At 50.2% G+C, this 24892-nt stretch overlaps 2 protein-coding genes across 5 annotated transcripts in view; one reads left to right on the top strand and one right to left on the bottom strand.

Moving 5' to 3' along the window:
* The window catches only part of ARFGAP3 (ARF GTPase activating protein 3), a 43623-nt gene extending 38155 nt beyond the window's left edge, over positions 1-5468 (bottom strand). For 3 of the 4 annotated variants that reach the window (XM_088476835.1, XM_088476836.1, XM_088476838.1), the window contains exon 1: positions 5255-5468. In XM_088476835.1, coding sequence (XP_088332961.1) covers positions 5255-5323 — 69 coding nt within the window. In that variant the 5' untranslated portion in view covers positions 5324-5468. The remainder of the gene's footprint in view (positions 1-5254) is intronic. The other variant, XM_088476837.1, reaches the window with a different exon arrangement.
* A 26-nt stretch (positions 5469-5494) lies between these two features.
* The window catches only part of LOC148518927 (tubby-related protein 3-like), an 82323-nt gene continuing 62925 nt past the window's right edge, over positions 5495-24892 (top strand). Inside the window, exon 1 of the mRNA XM_088476839.1 lies at positions 5495-5589. The gene's annotated coding sequence lies outside the window, so the exon portion shown is untranslated. The remainder of the gene's footprint in view (positions 5590-24892) is intronic.

Raw genomic sequence — 24892 nt, 5'->3', positions numbered from 1 at the left:
ATGTGCAGGCTCGGATAGGTTCGAGTTTGCACGCCGAGTTCGGATTTATCCCTCCAAAAAACGGGACTCAGAAAGAGGCAAAACGTCATCTTGCATGGACAAGCATCATCATTCCTGGACAAAAGTTCAGGAATGATGATGTTTGTCCATACAAGATGACGCTTTGCCTCTTTCTGAGTCCCGTTTTTGGAGGGATAAATCCGAACTCGGCGTGCAAACTCGAACCTATCCGAGCCTGCACATCTCTAATATAAATTTAAAAAAAACCATTATATATATATATATATATACACATATACACACACACACACACATACAAGATAGACTGTATTGCAAATATATACTGCTGTAAAGTACTAAAGGCCTTGGTGGACAAAGCAGGATATATATTTGTCTGTATCATGTTTTAATATATTCATATGCCAGATGTGTCTAAATGGACTCATAGAAATGTATAAGAAATTCCATCGTCTGTTACCGTATGGAAATTATATGGTAAGGAAGAGGCGCCCTAAGGATCACGTGGCATCTCCTGATTTACCATTATCAGACCTGCCTGTATCCTTGTGTAACACCAAACATCCGACATCCTTAATGCTGGGTACACACTAAACGATGTGTGTACCCAGCGACGGCAGATGAGACGAGCGATATATCGGGCAGTCCGTACACACTGCACGATCTGGTGTACGACTGCCCGATATATCGTTCCCCCGTCGCATCCAAAAACACGGCGTCAGCCGTCAGATCGGCCTGCATACGACAGTCTGTAGCCAGCTTAACAGTCGATTGTACTCATTGGCTCATAACAATGATCTCCAACATGCATACTGGTCTCTACTGGAGACAATATTACATCTATAGCCCAGTTACTCACCTTCTAAAGCCCCCTCCTCTATAACCCACCTGTCTAAACCCCCTTCTATAGCCCAGACAACCCATCCGTCTAAAGCCCCCCCCCCCCCTTCTATAGCACAGGTGAACCATCTGCATAAAGCCAGCCCCCCCTATAGCCCAGGTGACCCTCCTGTCTACGGCCCTATAGCGAAGGCGACCCGCCAGTCTACAGCCCAGGAGACACACCTGTGCACGGCCCCTGCACTCTGTAGCCCAAGCGACAACTTTTTATCGCCTCTCCCTCTATAGCAGGCCTGGTCAACCTGTGGCTCTCCAGCTGTTGTGAAACTACAAGTCCCAGCATGTCCTGCAGTTTTAGCATGCCCTGCTATTAGGAAATTCTAAAACTGTGGCAGGACATGCTGGAATGTGTAGTTTCACAACAGCTGGAGAGCCACAGTTTGGCCAGGCCTGCTCTATAGCCCAGGCAACCCATATGTCTACAAAGTCTCCTTAATAGCCCAGGCGACCACACATGTCTATAGTCTCCCTCTATAATTCAGACAACCCCACCTGACTATAGTATCTCCCTCTATAGGTCAGATGACCCAAGCTGTCTATAGTATCTCCCTCTATAGGTCAGATGACCCAAGCTGTCTATAGTATCTCCCTCTATAGGTCAGATGACCCAAGCTGTCTATAGTATCTCCCTCTATAGGTCACCCTCTATAGGTCAGATGACCCAAGCTGTCTATAGTATCTCCCTCTATAGGTCAGATGACCCAAGCTGACTATAGTATCTCCCTCTATAGGTCAGATGACCCAAGCTGTCTATATAGTATCTCCCTCTATAGGTCAGATGACCCAAGCTGTCTATAGTATCTCCCTCTATAGGTCAGATGACCCAACCTGTCTATAGTATCTCCCTCTATAGGTCAGATGACCCAACCTGTCTATAGTATCTCCCTCTATAGGTCAGATGACCCAACCTATCTATAGTCTCTCCCTCTATAGGTCAGATGACCCAAGCTGTCTATAGTCTCTCCCTCTATAGGTCAGATGACCCAAGCTGTCTATAGTCTCTCCCTCTATAGGTCAGATGACCCAAGCTGTCTATAGTCTCTCCCTCTATAGGTCAGATGACCCAAGCTGTCTATAGTATCTCCCTCTATAGGTCAGATGACCCAAGCTGACACCTTGAAAAAGATCCACATAGAGGGATTGAAACGCGTTCGTACGGGGCTTGCTGTGATATTGTTGGACGATTGATGATTGACACTGAAGGAGACAGTAGATTCCGGATTCTACTGCCCAACCATATAAGATGGTCATTTTTTAATGTTTATGTTGTGTTTTGTCGGTTTCTTGTTAATAAACGATACTTTTTGGCTACATACATTATTCCTCTTTTTTATTATGAGGAAATTTTTTGTGATGAAGAGCAGATGGGAGATCTGATTATATATAAAGAAACCTTGATGAGCACCTATAGCATACGCTGGATGTAAGTTAGGTATGAAGTACCTTCTTCTATTTCATTTTTCATCTATGAAGTGAATTTATTGGAAAGTTAAAGATACCCAGATGAGCATATACTCGCATCTTATGTGAGTTTTGGTACGCACCTATGTGTATATATCTAGATTTTCAATCTGTACAAATATTTTATGGACTGAACCCAGATTTATCATTGTTTAAATCAGATTTTTTGTAATATGTGTTTTTTCCTATGTATCATATGGAGTTTACCATGACCTCCTGAAAATCTACAAAATAGGAGATTGCATTTTGTCTCTCTTGAACAAGGAATAAGAATTCATTTTCTTCCTATTTTATTTGTATAAAATTTATATTTTTATGAAGTAAATAGTACCTGGGGATTTTTTTAGAATGGGTCAATAAATACACCTGTGCTCCAGCAAGGAGATATGGAAACATGCACTGCTACGATTCCCTGAGGACTGGAGTTGGAAAAGTCTGTCTACGACCCCCGCCACAAACACGCTATAGAGCCACGCCCAGGTGACACAGCTGTCTGCAGTCTGCCCAGGTGACACAGCTGTCTGCAGTCTGCCCAGGTGACACAGCTGTCTGCAGTCTGCCCAGGTGACACAGCTGTCTGCAGTCTGCCCAGGTGACACAGCTGTCTGCAGTCTGCCCAGGTGACACAGCTGTCTGCAGTCTGCCCAGGTGACACAGCTGTCTGCAGTCTGCCCAGGTGACACAGCTGTCTGCAGACTGCCCAGGTGACACAGCTGTCTGCAGACTGCCCAGGTGACACAGCTGTCTGCAGACTGCCCAGGTGACACAGCTGTCTGCAGACTGCCCAGGTGACACAGCTGTCTTTGGTTAGCCCCTACTACCTAGGTAACAGCTGTATAAACCCATCTATAACCTCTGTCACCCAACACTGCAATTGTGGCATAATGGTTTATATGCTGCCCAGGTGACAAAGCTGCCTTGACCTCAAGGTGGCAAAGTCATCTAGAGCACAACACCTTCCCCTCCCACATGACAGGGATCTAAACCCTGCACAGGTGACACAGCCATCACCTATAACCCCTGTCCATAACCCCTGCCCAGGTAACAGGGCTGTCTATACCCCCTGCCCAGGCAACACAGCTGTCTATACCCCTGGCCCCACGGTACAGCTAACATGGCTGTCTATACCCCTGCTGCTACTGCATTGGTAACACACTTGTCTATTCCCCCTGCCCAAATGACACACCTGCCTATACCCCACCCTCAAAGCCCAGGTGATACAGCTGCCTATACCCCCTGCCCAGATGACAAGCCTGTTTATACCTTGCACCCACTGCCCAGGTAACAGCTGTCTATTCCCCCTCCCTGCATCCACTGCCCAGGTGACATGCCTGTCTATACCAACTGCCCAGGTAACAGCTGTCGCTTATATCCCCTGTCCAAATAACACGGCTGTCCATACCCCCTGCCCAGGTAACACGGCTGTCCATAACCCTGCACCCACTGCCCAGGTAACATGGCTGTCTAAACCTCCTGTCCCCAAAGCCCAGGTGACACACCTGTCTATGCACTCTGCCCCAACAGCACAGGTAACACGGTTGTCTATACTGTACCCAGGTAATGCGGCTGTCTATACCCCCTGCCCAGGTGATACGGCTGCTTATACCCCTCACCCAGGTAACAGCTGTCTATACCCCCCGCCCAGGTAACACGGCTGTCTATACCCCCCCCTGTCCAGGTAACACGGCTGTCTATACCCCCCCTGCCCAGGTAACACGGCTGTCTATACCCCCCCCGCCCAGGTAACACGGCTGTCTATACCCCCCCCCCTGCCCAGGTAACACGGCTGTCTATACCCCCCCCCCCTGCCCAGGTAACACGGCTTTCTATACCCCCCCCCCCCCTGCCCAGGTAACACGGCTTTCTATACCCCCCCCCCCCTGCCCAGGTAACACGGCTTTCTATACCCCCCCCCCCCTGCCCAGGTAACACGGCTGTCTATACCCCCCCCCCCCTGCCCAGGTAACACGGCTTTCTATACCCCCCCCCTGCCCAGGTAACACGGCTTTCTATACCCCCCCCCCCCCATGCCCAGGTAACACGGCTTTCTATACCCCCCCCCCTGCCCAGGTAACACGGCTTTCTATACCCCCCCCCCCCCCGCCCAGGTAACACGGCTTTCTATACCCCCCCCCTGCCCAGGTAACACGGCTTTCTATACCCCCCCCCTGCCCAGGTAACACGGCTTTCTATACCCCCCCCCCGCCCAGGTAACACCGCTGTCTATACCCCCCCCCCGCCCAGGTAACACGGCTTTCTATACCCCCCCCCTGTCCAGGTAACACGGCTGTCTATACCCCCCCTGCCCAGGTAACACGGCTGTCTATACCCCCTGCCCAGGTAACATGGCTGTCTATACCCCCCCCCCCCTGCCCAGGTAACATGGCTGTCTATACCCCCCCTGCCCAGGTAACATGGCTGTCTATACCCCCCCCCCCCTGCCCAGGTAACATGGCTGTCTATACCCCCCCTGCCCAGGTAAAATGGCTGTCTATACCAACCTGCCCAGGTAACATGGCTGTCTGTACCAACCTGCCCAGGTAACATGGCTGTCTATACCAACCTGCCCAGGTAACATGGCTGTCTATACCAACCTGCCCAGGTAACATGGCTGTCTATACCAACCTGCCCAGGTAACATGGCTGTCTATACCAACCTGCCCAGGTAAAATGGCTGTCTATACCCCCTGCCTAGGTAACATGGCTGTCTATACCCCCTGCCTAGGTAACATGGCTGTCTATACCCCCTGCCTAGGTAACATGGCTGTCTATGCCCCTTGCCCAGGTGACACGGCTTATTGTACCCGCTAGGTGTTTAGTGTTTACTTCACTCAACTTCTGTCCCCAGGATCCCACCCCGTGTCCCGGGCACTCACCTTGTTGGTGGGGATGAGGCGGAGCCGCTTGAAGATTGCGGCAATGTCCTGCTTATGGGGCTCACTCATGTCTCTGGCGTCTGCGTCACCACCGGCAGCAACTCCCGGAGCACCGAACCCCCTGAGTGACGCTGCGTACGGCGAGGGCCACGTCAGCAGAACCCGGTACGTCAGCGAACGGAACCACGCCCCTCTGCCAGGCTACGGCACTTACGTAAACATGCCTCTCTGCAAGGGACGTCACTGAACGTAACCACGCCCCTCTGCCGGGAAACGTCACTGTACGGAAACTCGGCCCTCTGTCGGGAAACGTCACTGTACGGAAGCACGCCCAGGTACGTCAGTGGCAGCGACTCAGCGCACAAAATCAGTCCACTTCCATCCCCGAATTACTCGCTCTCTTCCTGGCAGCGTTCTTAAGCGGGTTCCCGTCCCTCTCTGCCTGGAAATAAACTGTTTAAGGAACAAATCCGTTCTACCGCTTCCCCACACACTGCTACTGTCAGCCAGCATTAGGAATCACAGGAGCACTGCTACCGCGGGACTACAAGTCCAAGCATGCTCCTTTATATTATGCCAGCTTTAGAGCCCCCTCAGTCATGCCCCTTTATAGGACAAGCTTATAGCTCCCTCAGTCCTACCCCTTTACATGCCAGCCCCAGAGCCCCCTCAGTCATGCCCCTTTACATGCCAGCCTCGGAGACCCCTCAGTCATGACTCTTTATATGCCAGCCTCGGAGACCCCTCAGTCATGCCTCTTTATATGCCAGCCTCGGAGACCCCTCAGTCATGCCTCTTTATATGCCAGCCTCGGAGACCCCTCAGTCATGACTCTTTATATGCCGGCCTCGGAGACCCCTTATACAACTTTCAGACAGAAAATGGCAAAAAACCCGGCTTTTACCCGGCATTTGCATGCCAGGTTTTTTGCCATTTTCTGTCTGATACCCCTTTCACACTGAAAATGAAATTACCAAGTAATTAACTTTTACCCGGTGATTTTCTAAACAACCCAGGATTTTTCCCTGTGTAAAAGGGTCATCCCGCGATTAAATTCCCGGGTCTCCGACCCTGCAAAAAATCAGGGTTGGAGACTTGGGAATTTAGTCCCGGGATGACCCTTTTACACAGGGAAAAATCCTGGGTTGTTTAGAAAATCACCGGGTAAAAGTTAATTACTTGGTAATTTAATTTTCAGTGTGAAAGGGGTATCAGTCATGCCCCTTTATATGCCAGACTCGGAGCCCCTCAGTCATGCCTCTTTATATGCCAGCCTCGGAGCCCCTCAGTCATGCCCCTTCATATGCCAGCCTTGGAGCCCCCTCTGTCATCGCAGCAGGGGCAAATGCAGGATTTCTAGAGGGGGGGGTTTCAAAATGTTAGCATGAAGAAGCCTATATAAAAAGTATCAGCACTTGAACGTCTACTCATACATATGAATATCACGGCTGTAACTGCACATGTGACTTAAATATTTTACAGTTCCACGAGTAGGTTAAAAATGGATCATGGACCCCACATGTCGCTCCCTTTCCTAAATAATTTGGCTATAGAAATACATGTAAATAATTTAAACCACTGTACATCGTGCATTGCATATAGTATGTACGTGTGTGCACCATATATAGGCTACTATTATAGGTAAGCTCTATTTTTTTTAATACTTAATTCTGATATTAATATGCATTTATCCATTTCACATAATTGTATAGTTTTTAAATAAAATAATTTCAAAGTTGCACTCACCACATAAATGTCCTGTATTGAGGACAATGGTGATTAGGTTGGTATCACAGGGGTGACTTATTAAGTGACAGCATGTACAAGCCGCCACTTCCCAAAATGTTTAAAGGGCAATGCTTTTAATATCGAAACACCCCATGTTTTGCTATTAAAAGCTTTGCCTCTTTTAAAATTTATATATAGCAAGTCCTGGGACAGTACTGGGGGCAAGGAAGAGGTTAGGGCAGGCAGTACTAAAGGTAGGGCGGGGGTAAGGGTAGATAGCAGTTGGGACAGTACTGGGGAAAAGGAGGAGGTTAGGGGCAGAGTGCTGGGGGTAGGAAGGGGGCAAGGGTAGATAGCTGGAGCAGTGTTGGTGGCAAGGAGGGAGTTAGGGACAGGCAGTGCTGGAGGTAAGGTGGGGGGGTGCACCCAGTTAACAGTCAGAGTGAATGGGAAATATTCACAGCTACACAGTCTGGGCTAGTGAAGGAATGCACACAGTTACACAGGGAGAATAAACACAGTTACACAGTCAGGATTAAGGGGGAGGTGACCCACAGCTGGCCAGTAATACAAGGGGAAGGGGCCACAGAGTCGGCCAGTGACAGGGGCCACAGAGCCGGCCAGGGACAGGAGCCACACAGCCGCCAAATGACACCAAGAACAGGGTCACACAGATGGCTAACAGTGTTCTCCCCAGGCTGTTTGTTGCACCGCAATGCCCGGCAAGAAACAGCTACCGCCCGGGACTTCTCCCTGCCCCAGTGCCACATCCCCTGCCCGGCACTCCTCATCGCCCCAATGCGCCACTACCGCCCGGGAATTCCCCCTGCCCCAGTGCCACAACCCCTGCCCGGCACTCCCCCTCAGCCCCAATGCGCCACTACCGCCCTGGACCTTCCCCCTGCCCCAGTGCCACATCCCCTGCCCGGCACTCCCCCTAAGCCCCAATGCGCCACTACTGCCATGGACCTTCCCCCTGCCCCAGTGCCACGTCCTCTGCTCGGCACTCCCCCCCGCCCCAATGCGCCATTACCGCCCTGGACCTTCCCCCTGCCTCAGTGCCGCGTCCCCTGCCCGGCACTCCCCCCCGCCCCAATGCGCCGCATCCCCTGTCGCCCGGTCACCCTTAATATGACCATGTTGCCACGGATGCCGGATGTGACGCTGAGCGCCGACATCACATGTTCTTCACTTACGAGGTTCCTTGTCCTCCGGCGATAAGGACATGTTAGTGAGGTTTCCAGGACGCTGTGCATTGGGGCGGGGGGAGGTGCTGGGCAGGGGACGCAGCATTAGGACGGGGGAAGGTGCCGGGCAGGGGATGCGGTATTGGGACGGGTGAGAGTGCCGGGCAGGGAATGCTGCAATGGGGTGGGGGGATGTTGTCCATCACAGTACAGGGGCGGTGTCAGACTGGAGGGCAAAGATCCCTCCTCCTGTATAAAAGCACAGGCACGCTGTTAAGGCGGGAACAGTCGCCTGAACTGATTAAAGAGAGTAGACCTGCGCCCACTCTCTGTGGAGCTCATTAGACCTACGCCGGGAGCCCAACGGCCGGCATACCAAACGAAGATAAGCCGAGTGCGGACAGCCGCAGGGAGGGAGGGTTTCAGGGCTCCCGGGGGGACTTAGGTTTAGGCACCCCCGAATAGGCCTGCTGAAGGTATTTAAATGCTCTCAATAGCTGCTAATTAGTGTCTTTGCAGAAGTGGTGAAGAATAGCATTTAGCAGGTTTTTTTGCAGAAAATAACTAGTCCCAACAAATTTGGGGTACATGAAAATGGGTGCTAGCATATTTTGAAGTTGCAACAGTAAAGTTTTAAAAACTTTAAATTCCACCTGCCGCAAACACCTGCAAACTTAAAAACACCTGGGGCATACTTGGGGACCTCCCTGGAGTCTATTTCACTAGTTTTAAGTCTGTCCCCCAACTTTGTACTTTTCTGCCCCCTTTTTCAAAGTCATTTTTTTGGTGTGTTTTTAATTTTTTTTTTTTACTTTTTTTTGACAGGGTTGTAAGGTGGTTCCCGCAAGTTTGCACCCCAAATCTGCACTTTTTTTTCGACAGCTTTCATAGGTGAATCTTTTTCATGCATTGACTTTCCACACCGGTGAAAAGTCTTTGGAATTGAATACAGGGATAAGTTTTCGCCTGGCGAAATGACGTCACCGGCGATAACTTTCTGCAGAAACTGATTTTTCGCACCTAATTGAACACCCCCATACTTCAAAAACGTGTTCTTGAAGAAACAGGGATAGGAGAAATTGAACGATCCGATTCAGTTTTGATTAACTTGCAGAGAGATGCTTTTGTGGCAGCTTTATGTATTGGTTGGCAACAAAACAAACTACCACATACTACACTGCATGGAAATTTGATTAAGCACTGCAAGGCTATGGGTTGTACATATTTATGCCATCTTGATATTGGAAAGAATGCAAATTACACTTCTGAAAGAATAATGCAAGAACTGCTTGACATCTTAGCTTCACAGATAAGATGTGAAATACTTAAACAATTGCATTCAGCAGAACATATCAGTGTTCTGTGTGATGAAACTACAGACATCTCTGTTTTGAAGCAACTTATATACATTAAATATGTCGAGTAAAAAAAGAGATTACTGTTAGTTTTGTATCCACATGTGGTATCATTGATGGCAAAGCTGAAACTATAACTAACAAAATAATTGAACAAATTGACAATGTAGGATCGAAAAAATCTAAAGGGGCCTATCCATTAGCAGACTTTCAGCACGATGCGACCAAAACCAGGAGCTTTTGGTCGGAACGTGCAAAAAGTCTGCTAGTGGATAGCCGGCAAGGACCAGCGATGCGCGTGCACGCTGGGTCCTTGCCGATCCCGACTATCTCTCCAACATGCCGGTCAACCTGACGACAGTCGTCAGGTTCGGCATGTTAGGAAATAGGAAGCCGGACGTGCAGCACTGAACATCTTTCAGTGCCGCTCAGCACCCGGCGACTTGAAGGTCTGAACGCTAGTCATTCAGGCCTTCAAGTCTATAAATGGTGGGCCTAGGCTCTGATGGAGCTGCTGTCATGATTGGGAAGCGCAAAGAGGTAGCAAAACTATTCAAAGAGGAAACAGGTGGAATCGTGGTCAACTGTCATTGTATAAAGCACCGTCTGGCTCTTGCTAGTGCCCAAGCAGCTGCTGCAGTGCCTTATTTAGTTACATTTAACAACATCTTCTTTCAATATTCCCCAGTTAGAATGGCAGGTTTAACTGAAATCCAAAATATACTGAACAGTCCTCAGATTAAACTTCAAATGGCTAGTGACACTAGGTGGCTGTCTGTTGACTTTGCTGTACAGTCTTTAAGAGAATCCTGGGCGAGTGTCATTGCTGCACTGGAAAGAGAGGCCACTGAGAGAAATGACATCACAGCTGAAGGTTTAAGCAAACATATGAGAACATACAATTTCGTGGCTTCACTTATGATACTTTCAGATGTGCTGCCTCATTTGTCTACGTTGTCTAAAGGGGATCGGTATGAATCCCGACACCGGAAGACCAGCAGCAAATGAAGATCCCGACATGGTAAGTAACTAACTATCCCTAACCTTTCCCTCCTTAACCCTAACCCACCTTTAGGGGTGCCTAACCCCCCCTCCCTGCAGCCTAACCCTAACCTCCCCCTGGGGGTCCCTAACTCCCCCTTCCCCTAGCCTAACCCTCCTGGGGGTGCCTAACCCTAATGGAGCATACACACGGTCAGATTTGTCAGATGAACGATTTGATCGATTTTACCAAAGTTTTGAACGATTGAACGATTTTTGACTGCATTAAAATGAATGGAATCGTCCAAGTCTGACTGCAAACACATCAGATGTCAGAAATCGTTATCTGACCATCAGGAACGCACATCGTTGATCGTCCATCGTTCAAGCATGTCAGATATGAACGATTTTCCTTCAGATATGAACGACTGAACGATTTTTAAATCGTTATCGTTCATATCTGAAGGAAAAATCTGACCGTGTGTATGCACCATAAGTTCCCCCAGGAGCCCCTAACCCTCCCCCGCCCCATGGCTGTCCGCGCCCGCCTTACCTTTGTTCGGTATGCCGGCGTAGGGATAATGATAGGCATCAGGATTTCAATACTTATCATTAGTCCCCTGTCAAGATTGCACAGTCGGGAAGCCGGCGGTCGGCATTTCGACCGTCGGCTTCCTGACTGCATCCTGTCTAAGTTGGCAAAGGCAAGATGTTAATTTAACAGAAATAGACCCTATCTTGAAAGCTACAAAAATAAGCATTATGGAGCTGAAAGACGCACCTGATACTTATTTTAAAAATCTCCGTCTACATCTTGCTGGTGAATGGTCAGACCTTAAAGTAAATTGTTCTGATGCTAATGCTACTGCCTTTAAGAAAAAGATCTATGGAAAACACATAGACACACTTATTAACAATCTAGAAGCAAGATTTCCATATGTTCCAATCATATCCTGTTTTTCAAGAGTTTTCAATACAGAGATCCATGATCAAAATGAGGCTTGCAAGATTCTTTCTACTTCAGGGTCCATAGGGTATCCACAGGATACCTTGGGGTATAGGTGTGACGTCAGTCGCAGGGCACCAAAGAGTTAAGCTTTCAGCCTCCCAGGATGCACTAGGTCCCCCTCCTATACCCCGCCCCCGGGCCAAGGCACCTCAGTTTAGTTTGGTGCCCGGCCGGAGTCGGGTGCACCTGTTGGAGTGGGGGCACGAAGAGCCCCTGAAGCTTTTTCTTCATGCAGCTGTGGCTGCACATCTGGATGAACAGCATGGACAGTCAGTCCTGACGTCCATGCTGTCTTCCCTACACCCCGCCGGTACCAGAACGCCGGTACTGATCCGGGGATGCTGGTGGGCGTCTGGGGTCACAGCTAGCGGTGACCCCAGATGCTCCGGACCATGGCCGGATTCAAGGGGGACAGAGGTAAGCAGCGGGGTCCCGCGGTGGGTCCCCGCTGATCACATGGTCCTAAGTCCCCAGGCAGGGGGCTCCCTGGGGACTGGCTGCAGCGTGGAGCCAGGCGACCAACCTGCGCTTCCACTACCCCCTGGGACAGCGGACCGCAGCAGAGCGGTAGCGCTGCGGCGTCCCAGGGGTTAAATGCATGCCAGGGGAGCGCGCCTTCCCTGTCTCACAGCCGGCGCCTCCCCCGCTGCACACAGCCCTCTCTGCACTGTGCTGACTGGTCCTGTGTCAGCGCTCCTCCCCCAGGCCAGCTTCTCTCTGCTCCTCGGCGGCCATCTTCTCTGCAACGCATGGTGAACGCTGCTGGAAGTCTGGAAGGAAGCATCGTGGTCTGGGTCCCCCCACATACCTCCTCCGCTGTGGCTCAGGTCTGTGTATGCAGCGCTGTGTCCTACCAGGCCCTGTGTCTGTGTAGTTGAGTGATCAGCGCTGTTAGTGCAGGAATTGTTATTTCTCTGCATTGTATGTGACTGTGCTAGCGCTGCCTGTAACTTTTCTTCTCTAAACTGTCAGCTTTATTACTGTCCCTGTTCTTTCTGCTAAAGCCCTTGCGGTGCGGTGCTGCAGGGTGGTCTCTCGCCTATTTAATACTTAATTGGTGAGAGAGGTCACATACGTGGTGCCATCATGTCTGAAAGTGATTTTCCCCTCCGGCTACAGTGTACCACGTGCAAAGTACCGTTAGCGGAGGGGGAGGGTAGCGCGGAGGGCCTTTGCCGGCAGTGTTTGTCCATGGCGCGGCCTATTACGGTTACAGCACCGGTACAGGAGCCGCCCTGGGCTTGTTTCGCTCAGGCGTTAACAGCTTTAGTGGGCCAGTTAGCTCCGCAGCCCGCGTTTACTCCGATGGGTTTGTCCCAGCAGTCTGTGGTGTCGTCACCCATGCAGGGGTTCCCACGACAATTGGTGGTACCCCACAGTCTCCCTATTTCCCCGCTCCCGGGTTCTCAGGAGCCAGCGTGGGTTAACTCCCTGACGAGTTCTGTACAGCACTTGTCGGATGTGTTGCAAGGGGAGTCTGTGATGCGGCCTCATAAAAGGCCGGTGGCGTCTCTGTCCGCTCCTTATGAGGATGACGAAGGGACGTCTGATGATGGGGAGATTCTGGATCCTTACGATCAGGAACCTTTCCATACTAAGGACGCTGATGCTAAGTCCAAAGTATATATTCCTGGACTTATTCGGGCGGTCCGCACAGCCTTGGTGATTGAGGACGAAGTTCCCCCAGCGGCTAAATCTAAGTATGCCTTTTTCAAAGATGTGAAGGGCGATGCCACAGTCTTTCCTCTTTCGGGTCAGTTGGTGGACCATTTAGAGGAGGCGTGGAAACAACCTGGCAAAAGATACCAGCCGCAGAGACGCCTGGCGGTGGCTTATCCGTTCGCGGATAATTATTTTGCTAAGTGTGAATCCCCTCCACAGGTGGATTCTCACGTGACCCGTCTTGTCCGTAGTGCCACATTGCCGATGCCATCCATGTCCTCCCTTAAGGATGCTACGGACCGCAAGGTAGAAATCTGCCTGAAGTCCGCTTATTCCCTTGCAGGGGGGGCAGCACGGCCGGCTATGGCCATTTGCTGGGTTGCCAGAGCGATGGAGCGCTGGGCGGATTCATTAGAGGCTTCTTTTGAATCCGACTGTCCGGCCGAACAGGCGGAGTTGATTGGCAATCTCCGTGATTCGGCCACCTACATCAACGAGGCGGCTCTAGACATTAGTACTCTGGTGTCTAGAATTTCTTCAGCAGCGGTAGCTGCTCGTCGCACCTTGTGGCTGCGATCCTGGAAGGCAGACGCAGATCCAAGAAAGGTCTGGAAGCGTTGCCGTTTACCGGAGAAGTTCTCTTCGGTCCGGATCTGGATAAGATTGTGGCCACGCTGGCGGCAGCCAAATCTGCTTGTCTCCCGTCGGCCGCTGCTCCTTCTGGTTCTGGACCATCGTCCTTTCGGTCATCTAGGGCCCAGGGCAGGCCCAAACCACAGTCGTTTCCTCGACAGGCTGGCCCTAAGAAATCGGTCAAGCCCCGGAAACAGGCATGGAGTACCAGACGTCTGGCCCCCAAGCCAGATGACAAGCCTGCGGCCTGACGGTCCGGGTCTCCCCTTGGGGGATCCCAGGGTGGGAGGCCGCCTGCTGCAGTTCTCCCGGTGTTGGTCGTTCACTACGACAGACACTTGGGTTCTGGAGGTGGTCTCTCACGGGTACGCCCTCTCCTTCCGGCACAGACCCCCGGCTCGATTCTTCACCACGGGTCTACCATCAGACCGGAACAAGGCTACGGAGCTGCGGAAGGTATTGCACACTATGCTCCAGGCTGGAGTTATAGTGCCTGTTCCATTCTCCCAGAGGGGCCAGGGTTTCTATTCAAATCTATTTTTGGTACAGAAACCCAATGGGTCATATCGTCCGATTCTCAACCTCAAAGCACTCAACAAGTCTTTGCGGGTCCCGAAGTTTCGGATGGAGACCCTACGGTCCATCATTCTGGCGCTGGAACCTGGGGACTACATGGTGTCATTGGACATACAGGATGCTATGGCGGTCATGGCGGCTTCTCTGCGGCTGCAAGGAGTCTGCATGTTGCCGTACTTGGACGACCTGTTATTGGTGGCAGGATCTCCAGAGCTCCTGTTACACCACTTGGACCTGACCATTGCACTGCTGCAACGGCACGGCTGGCTAATCAACTGGCAGAAGTCCACTCTAATCCCGTCTCGGAGGATTCTGCATCTTGGAGCCTTATTGGACTCGGGACAGCAAAGGATCTTCGTGACGGAGGACAAGATCTCTGCTTTACAGTCAAGGGTGCGCAGTTGTCTGCACAGCCGCCGGGTGTCCTTACACTCGGCGATGAGGTTACTGGGCTCCATGGTGTCGGTCTTCGACATGGTGGAATACGCCCAGTTTCACTCCAGACCTCTGCAGCACCTGATCCTGTCCAAGTGGAACGGGCTGCCTCAGTCTCTGAAGTTCCAGACGATTGTGCTCACCCAGGAGGTTCGCCTGTCCCTTGCGTGGTGGTTAAAGACGACCCACCTCAACAAGGGACGTCCATTCTGGGTTCCAAATTGGGTCCTGTTGACAACGGACGCCAGTCTTCGGGGCTGGGGAGCAGTTTCGGGTCCACACTTGTTCCAGGGCAGGTGGACACCGACAGAAGCGGAGCTTCCAATAAATATCTTGGAACTCCGTGCGGTCTTCAATGCTCTCCTGCAGGCACAGCGGTTTCTCCAGGGTCACCCGGTGCAGGTCCAGTCGGACAATGCTACCACCGTGGCCTACATAAACAGGCAAGGAGGAACTCGCAGTCGGGCGGCTCTCGTAGAGGTCTCTCGGATCCTGGTTTGGGCGGAGCGCAATCTTCCGGCCATATCAGCGGTCTTCATCCCGGGAGTGCTAAATTGGGAGGCGGACTTTCTAAGTCGCCAGGACGTTCATCCAGGGGAATGGTCCCTGCACCCGGACGTTTTTCAACTACTGGTGGACAGGTGGGGTCTTCCAGAAATCTACCTCATGGCGTCCCGGCACAACAACAAGTTGCCGGTGTACGGGTCTCGCACAAGAGACGAAGGGGCGTCTCTGGTGGATGCTCTGTCGGTCCGGTGGACGTTCAGGTTCGCATACCTGTTCCCTCCGGTCTCCCTTCTTCCACGGGTAATCCGGAAATTCAAACAGGAAGGAGGGACGCTCCTGTTGATAGCTCCCGCGTGGCCCAGACGGCACTGGTTCTCAGACCTTCAGGGTCTGTCCGTGGACTGTCCTCTGCGGTTGCCGCTACGACCGGACCTTCTGTCTCAGGGTCCTTGTCTTCACCCGGACCTGACTCGGCTGTCTTTGGCGGCGTGGCTGTTGAGACGGCCATGCTGAGGTCCTGGGGGTTTTCCAGCTCTGTGGTGCGTACCATGTTACGAGCTCGGAAACCGTCTTCCGCGAGGATATACCATCGCGTGTGGCATACGTTCTTCCAGTGGTGTCGACTGAGAGGTTATGCACCGCGGGAGTTTCGTCTGTCTCGGATTCTCGCCTTCCTGCAAGCGGGACTAGATCATGGGCTTCGCCTTGCTTCTTTGAAGGTACAGGTTTCGGCCCTATCTGTCTGGTTTCACCGTAGGATTGCTACAATCCCGGATGTGCGCAGCTTTATGCAAGGTGTTCTCCGTATTCAGCCGCCCTTTGTTCCACCTGTGGCGCCTTGGGATTTGGCTGTGGTCCTGAGGGCTCTCCAAGGACCGCCGTTTGAACCACTGGGCTCAGTGGATATTAAATGGCTAACAGCTAAGACTGTTTTCCTTCTGGCCGTTGCTTCAGCCAGACGTGTTTCTGAGTTAGGGGCTCTTTCTTGTAGACCCCCTTTCTTGGTTTTTCATGGGAACAGGGCAGTGCTCCGCACTCGGCCCGAGTTTCTTCCCAAAGTTGTTTCCCAGTTTCATGTTAACGAGGAAATAGTTGTTCCGGCCTTTAACTCACCGGGTCTTTCCGTGGGTGAGGCCTCTTTGGATGTTGTGCGGGCCTTAAGGACTTATGTTGACCGCACTTCTTTGTTTAGGAAGTCGGACGCTTTGTTGTCCTCTATGGCTTCTGTAAAAAGGGTTGGCCTGCTTCAAAGCAAACTTTGGCAGCCTGGATCCGTATGGCTATTTCTGAAGCTTATCTTCATGAAGGCCTACCGGTCCCTCCTTCTCTGAAGGCTCATTCCACTAGGTCTGTGGGTCCTTCGTGGGCAGCTCGACGTGGTGCCTCGGCAGTTCAGATCTGCAAGGCTGCTACGTGGTCTTCTGTCCATACCTTCGTGAGGTATTACAGGTTTGACACCTTCGCCTCTCAGGATGCTTCCTTCGGGCGGCGGATTCTCCTTTCTGCACAGGAGCGTCCCCACCCTTAAAGGATACTGCTTTGGGACATCCCCAAGGTATCCTGTGGATACCCTATGGACCCTGAAGTAGAAAATATGAGATATGGTAAGAACTTACCCTTGTTATCTCTATTTCTACGAAGTCCATAGGGTTCCACAGGACTCCCGCCCTGTCGCACCTGTGCTGCAGATGGGCTTTGCTCTGGTCACCGGTTTTCCGTCTCCCTCTGGTGAGAATGTGATTCTTGTATGTGTCCAGATCTTTGTTCTCTCTCTTCCTTCTCCTCCTCCGGCCTATGGCTTGGTAACTAACTGAGGTGCCTTGGCCCGGGGGCGGGGTATAGGAGGGGGACCTAGTGCATCCTGGGAGGCTGAAAGCTTAACTCTTTGGTGCCCTGCGACTGACGTCACACCTATACCCCAAGGTATCCTGTGGAACCCTATGGACTTCGTAGAAATAGAGATAACAAGGGTAAGTTCTTACCATATCTCATATTTTTTGACCATTATTCTAAAAATGGAAGTCCCACAATCTTAAACTATGAAAATAGTAAGTTAGAACGGGCAGTTGCATCAAAATTGTTTGAACTAGAATCCTACAAACATCTAGATTCAAAACAAATAATGCATACATTTCCAAAGACAACTGAGCTCAAAGAATCTTTTCCAAATTTAACGAAACTAGCTTCTGTTGGACCCACCATACCTGTAAGCACAGTTGAATGTGAAAGAGGATTTTCTACTCTAAAATGAATTAAAACCTGCTTAAGGAATGGCATGAAGCAGATCACACTAAACAACCTGATGCTGATTTCACAAGAGGGACCAGATCCTACAGACTTTGATTATGAAAAAGCTGCAGACGGCTGGGCCTCTAAGAAGAAGAGGAGAATTAATATATAAAGTGTTATTTCAAGTTTAAATCATTATAAGGACAGGAATTAAAACATTTTACTATTACGAAGTCCCCCACCCGGCTACTTCTCGATGCCATCCGGCTGGAAATATTTTCTGGGGAGAACACTGGCCAATAACACCAGGGACAGGAGCCACACAACCGACCAGGGGCCACAGTTGACCAGCGACACCAAGGACGGGAACCACACAGTCGGCCAATAACACCAGGGATGGGCCCTAACCATTCAGAGCGCACCTGAGGGTCAGACTCAAACTTCCTCATATGCTCCAGGGCACTCTTCTCCAGAGCTGCCTCCAGGGAGGCCAGGGCATCGCCGCCATCTTCCAGCAGCAGCGGCACCAGCTTCTGGATGTGTTTCTGCAGCACCAACTGGTCCGCAACGTTCGGCACCACGGCCGACACCTCTAAGCCGGTGCTGTCGTCATCTCCCCCGCCCGGGTCTGATATCACCACAGAGCGGAGACAGTTGGTGAGTCACAGTGACTGAAGAGAGGCTGAGGCGAAAGCAGAGAGTGTGAGGGAGAGGGACCGGAGTGTGGCTGATTGAGCCGGGAGCACAGGGAGAGTGACTGAGTCTGAGGGAGCAGAGGCTGAGAGGGAGGAGAGGATCAGTGCTGCTGCATGTCAGTGTCTCTCCAGCGGTGTATGCCTCAGTCAGTAGGACTCCCCCCCCAGCAGCACCATCAGTCAAATATGTGTGTGTGCGTATACACACACATATATATATATATATATATATCGTATATAAAATTGATTGGTCTGTTTGTTTATTTGCTTGTCTGTCCGGTTATGCATTCGAACACCCCAGGCACCGATTGGGATGAAATCAATGCGAGGTGGTCCACTTGGATCTTGGCCGGGTTTTAGGTGGTTAGGGTCTTAGTCGGACCTCCCATTGGTGTACGCTGGCCAGAACTTTGATCCGGGGAGTCTGTTCCGAGCCTTCCATTGGAAGACTTTAGCTGAAAACATCACAGAGTGGTAACATTGGATCCCAGAAGACATACTAGGGCACAGGTTCTCAAACTCAGTCCTCAGGACGCCAAACGGTGCATGTTTTCTAGGTCTCACAGAATCACAAGTGAAATAATTAGCTCCACCTGTGGATCTTTTAAAATTTGTCTGTGAGTAATGAACACACCTGTGCACCTGCTGGGTGACCTGGAAAACGTGAACTGTGAGTTTGAGAACCACTGCGATATGATAATCCCTGTATGTTTTTGGCCACTTCATTCAGCAGGATAATTACATGTGTGCAGTGATTAGAATGGGTCAGTCTGGGGGGAGAAGCGTTGGCAGGGTCAGTGAGTAAGTGTTGCAGAATCAGAACCTTGGCCCTGATTCAGAGCCGGACGCAAGTGGCTGCTCGTTCGCTCCGAGCGATGTTTGCCCAACTGCGCATGCATACGGATCGTAATACGCATGCGCGAACCACTCAGTGCGGCCGAAATTCATGTGCTCGCAAAATAGCGAATGCCTGATAATTTGAGTGACAGAAAGAGGCGTATGTGGGTGGTAACAGGGGAAGGTGCTTGAAAACGGGGAGTGGAGATCCGATTGCAGGCGTGCCAAAACGGGCGTTTTATGGGTGTGCATATTTAAAACAGCAGCGTCATTGACCACGTCACTGGGTTCTTTTATAGCCAGAACTGCTCGCAAAATTGTGGTAGCAAAAACCAACCACAAGAATAGCGAGCAGTTCATACCCTGGTCGATGTACTCGATTAATCTAATAAATAGCGGACATGACGTTGGATGCGAGCGGCCAGGGGGGCGTATTTTTCCAAAAAACGAACGCAAGTTTTGTTCGCTCGACCTAGAGGCGTGAACAGACCGCAAACAGCGAACGGTTCAGTTGAATAGCCACCCCTTGTTTTAGAACGAACGACCGCAAATAGCGAGTGGCTCTGAATGAGGGCCCTTGACTATTGTTGTGAAATAACGGCAACATAACCGGCTTATCACTCATTCTTAGGCACTGGATAGTGTATTATTACACAGTATTAAAATTTAACCCTATTGATAGTCTATAGCAGTGGTATGCAATCGGGAAGCCGACTGCCTAAATACCGGCAGCCGGCTTCCCGACTGTCATATCCCGGCAAGGGTGAAATGCCGGGCGTCTAGATGTAGACGCCCGGCATTTCCCCGAGACCGGCGCCCGGTATCCCGATCGTAGTGATGCCGGGTGCCGCGAGCGGACAGCCACGGGGGGGGGGGGGGAGGGTTACGCTTACGGCTCCCGGGGGGGACTTAGGGTTAGGCAGCGGGGAAAGGGGTGGTTAGGGTTAGGCACTTAGAGGGGGGATTAGGGATTAGCACTTGGGGGGGAGGTTAGGGTTAGGCACCCCTAAGGAGGGTTAGGTAAGTAGATACTCACCTATCCACGATCGGGATTTCCAGCGATGTCGGGCTTCCGCTGCCGGGATCTCTGCTTATGTCGGGCTGCCGCTGCCGGGAATGCGGCCGCTGGTATTTCATACCAATTCCATAGCAGTGCATCCCTAACAGTGCTTTTTTTTCAGATCTCCTAGTTGGTGCACAGGTATATTTATTACTGGCTGACACATGTTAAAAGATCAACAGGTGGTGCTAATTATTTCATTTGTGATACTTAGAAGAACATGCAGCGCTTGTAAAATTCTATTGTGGTCATGGTGTGGGCTGGGGGAGGGGGGTTTCCAGGCAATCGGAACCCCCCCTGTGTTTGCCTATGCACCTGGAAAACATGACCTGTGTGGGGTCCTGAGGACTGAGTGTTAGAACACTGTATTTTGGGGTTGAGGTACCCGTCAGGCCTCCCATCTGTGTACGCTGGGCAGAACATTGACCCAGGAATGTTGAGCAGAACTTAGACCCGGGGAGCCTTTTCTGAGCCTTCCACTGGATGGATTTGGAATACCTCACATAATAAAACTTAACTTGGAGATTTCATCCCGGGCAACGCCGTGTACTTCAGCTAGTAAATATATATAATACACACACTTTTATATTTACTTATTCACATAATGTAGATGTTTTTGTATTTTCATGGTCAATAACATCAAAAAACTCCACCAGTTTATAGAAATAAAAAAAAATTATTCAAAACAAGCAGAAGTATGCAGACACTGGGCCTGATTCAGAGCCGGACGCTCTTTTTTTGTGGCCTCCTGGCCTCTCGCTAAGCTGTGGGTGACCACCCACAGCTTTTGCGAGCGGCCAGGTGATGCTCGCGACCATCGGGGCTTGCGACGAGACCTTTGTGGTAGGGTCTCGTCCGTCGCAAGCCCCAGAGAGCTTCCTGCTCTAACAGAGCAGGAAGCTCTTCACTGACATCACTGGTGATGCCAGTGGTGCCTCCCACAAATGGCAGGTGTTCCTTTGGGAACGCCTCCGTTTGTGCAGCCACCCCCCCTTCCCCGCCTACAAAACACGCAGAGCTGTCGATCAACATCGACAGCCGCCCCGTTTGTAGTGAGTCCCGGAGCGAGAGAATTTCTCGCTCCAGGGCTTGCACGTGTGCGCGCCGTGCATGCGCAGTACCCCACCATCGACCCGCTTGAGAGCGCTATGCGCTCGCGAGCGGGTCTGAATCAGGCACACTGTCCGCCTACTTCTGTGACCTCACAAGTTTGAGAGAAGTTGGCTGGTTTGATGTAAAAGTAAGCTGGTTGGCTGGTCTAATGAAAAAGTTGGTATGTGGGGCAGCATTTTAGTTGGACAGACAAGTTGGACGGTTGGAGGAAAGTTGGTCTGGTGTACGGCCAGCTTTAGCCATTGAGTCTGGAGACAGTGTAGCCTGCTTGCTCTATTGGAAAGAGTAGACACCTCAAAACCATAGAAAAAAATGCAGCAGGCTCTGGTATCTTAGTGTAATGGGACCCTACATAAATTTCAGTCTTTGTAATGTTGACAGCTGTATCCAAGCTAGCTAAAGGTGACTACTATCTACAAGGGAGGGGTGCACCAAGCCGAGTCTTTGCCTTTGGTTGGCAGAAAGCCATGCTTCACCCCTGCCTGGACCTCGGTATCCAGTCCGATCCCAACCTATCTGCTATTGTGAGGGCTCCTGCCATGGATTGGCAATTAATTACACTGCTTACTGGCTGTCGGATTTGGGTGACTTCCACTAACACCTTGTATACTGATTACTAGAATAGTCCCTGTATTGCAGGAGTTCCCAACCACAGTCCTCAAGGCACACTAATGGGGGGCATCCACTAGACTATTTTAGCAGGCGATTGAACGATAATGAAATCGGTATCGTTCAATCGTTTAAAAATCGTTTGCATATCGTGCAGTAATTGTTTCTAACGATGTACGATACGCGCTCCCGCTGGTCGTTTGATCATCTCCTCCATCGACTGAACATGCAGGTCAATTTCACTTGATTGCTTACACATCGTTTACACATCGTTTACGCTGAACGATCAAACGATGAACCACTATCTGCCCACTATAGCTGAAAGCTCTCAATCACAGATTGAAACAACATAGTTTATCGTTAGATCTTTTGCAAATTGTTCAGAGTGGAAGATCAAATTTCAAGGGAAACTGCAAGGGAAAATCGTTAAGAGGTTGGACAGGGCTAAAATCGTTTAGTGGATGTGCACCATAACAGTCCGGGTTTAAGGCTAGCCATAGCTGGGCACAGGTGACTTAATTAGTACCTCAGTTATTTTGATTTAACCATCTGTGCTTAAGCATGGATATCACTAAAACCAGGACTGTTAGTGTGCTTTGAGAACCGTGGTTGGGAATCACTGCTGTATTGTATACCAGTCATTAGAATACTCCCTGTATTATATACCCATTACCAGAATTGTGCCTGTATTATATTTCAGTCACTAGAATGGTTCCTGCATTATATATCGGTCAACAAAATGGTACCTGCAGTCTATACCAGTCACTAGAATGCCCCCTATATTGTATATCAGTGACTAGAATGGTCCCTATTTTGGATATCTGTCAGGGGAATGGACCCTGTATTGAACGGATATTGGTCACGGGAATGTTCCCTGTCTTGTACATGTTACAAGTTGCGGTCACGACTTGTCTCCCTCAAGCAGTTCGCCTTCCCTGGATGTTGTGGTTCCAGTTTCCACAGTTCCTAGGAGATTGGCACGCCTCAGGATGTCACATGCTATCCTTACCACTGCGTGATTGGATGGTCCTCCTATTTGTACACACTGGCCTTTTGCCACCTTGCCGACTATAGCATTCCTGTGGATTCCCTCAGCTTGGCTGCATGGTCAGCATTCTATTCCTCCTCGTGGTGAAGATTCTGGTTTTCCCGTAGTGGCTTCCGTGCTGTCTCCGGCTCTCCAGCTTCTCCTACGGCTTCCTAGCCGCACCTATACCACCGTGCTGCCATCGGCTCTCAAAGCCGCAGCACCTACTACTAACGTTCTACCATCGGCTTTTGTTGCACCATTGGTACCTTAGCCGCACCAACAGCCTCCGTGCTGTCCCCGGCTCTCCAGCTTCTCCTACGGCTTCCTAGCCGCATCAATACAACTGTGCTGCCATCAGCTCCCAAAGCCGCAGCATCTATTACCAACTGTCTACCATCACCTATTGCCGCACCATCAGCACATTTGCCGCACCATCGGCTCTTAAAGCCGCAGCATCTACTACCAGCTGTCTACCATCAGCTATTGCCACACCATCAGCACATTTGCTGCACCATCGGCACATTTGCCACATCATCGGCTCTCAAAGCCGCAGCATCCACTACCAACTGTCTACCAGTGACTATAGCTGCACCGTCGGCACATAAGCCGCACCATTGGCACATAAGCCGCACCATCGGCTCTCAAAACTGCAGTACTCATAATCAGCTTTCTACCATCGGCACACAAGCTGCACCTCTCGAAATTACACCATTGACTCTTCCTGTTCCAATGCTTTTCCTCATCACAGGATTCCCACTGACACTCCTGTAAGCTGCTACTACTCCAAGCAGTAAGTCCAGGTGGCCGCCTAAGTCCCGGTAAGTTACTATCTCTAAGGGAACAACGGGCGGTTGTTAGTGGCGGAAGACCTCGTAACCTGAGTTCTTGATGGCTTACTAGGAGTGGTCACTAGAATTCATAACAGTACGCTAAATGGTCACGAGAATGGTCCCCGTGTATTGTATATTTGTCACTAGGATGGTTCCTGCATTGTATATCCCTCATTAGAGAGCTGTGTGCATTTTGTCAGGGGTCACTAGAATGGTTTCTGTTTTGGGGCTTGTAGGTATATTCTTTTGCAGCTCTTTGACATAATTTTTTTTTTTATATATTTCATTGGCTATTTAAAGGACACACACATTAGACAAACCACACATACAGAGGTTACCATCACATGTCTTTCCCCATTGCAATGAGCTGGCAGAAAAGCCGAGCAATTTACATGTCTGCTCCCCAGATTAAAAGTTGCAAGCCAGCCCATATATATATATATATATATATATATATATATATATATATATATATATATATATATATATAATCTGGTTTTTTTTTTTCAAACTGTAAAAGTAACAAGAGTTACCTTTGCAGCTTATTCAACGCCAATTATATATATTCAGGGTGTGCAGTCTAGGTCCCTTTCCTATACACTCCATTTAGTGTGCTTCTTTGCACACCTGAAGGCATGAGACACCTTCAGCCTGGACTAGCACCCCTCCCTTATTGGTTTAAAGCATGGAGTCTGATATTGTGAATGCACATTAGTAATAAGCACAATTTAGGTAAATCCTACAAATTATATACTGTAGTGCAACTTTGGGTTGATTTTTGGGGTGTGGGTCCCCTGGATTACTTTGGTTGGTCTGCTTCAGGGCATCGCATTATGACACATTTTTCCTTTTTTGCACATTTTAACACTTTAACTGTTTGTTTATAATATTCGTATTTTCACTTCTCCATCCTATATATGCAGCCGTAGCTGCTCTTACCCATCTTACTTTACACTTCACCTTTCTCAATAGAGCGATGCCCTGGGGTGGCTCGGCTGAGCTGGTTTGGGGGAGTCCTGTGCTCTGGATTTGAACCCTAGTATGTTAGGTACCTACCCTACAGAGGTTACCCAGTGGTGTGTAGGCCCATAACCTTGGCCATGATTATGCTAAAAACCTCTATTTATTTATTGCAAAATTTTATTGGATAATGTGTATATAT

The sequence above is a fragment of the Taudactylus pleione genome, unplaced genomic scaffold, assembly GCF_031769625.1.
Source record: "Taudactylus pleione unplaced genomic scaffold, aTauple2 ptg000196l, whole genome shotgun sequence".
NCBI classification, from domain to species: Eukaryota; Metazoa; Chordata; class Amphibia; order Anura; family Myobatrachidae; genus Taudactylus; species Taudactylus pleione.
The sequence above is the reverse complement of the archived record's forward strand: the minus strand, read 5'-3'. Positions and strand labels throughout refer to the sequence as shown.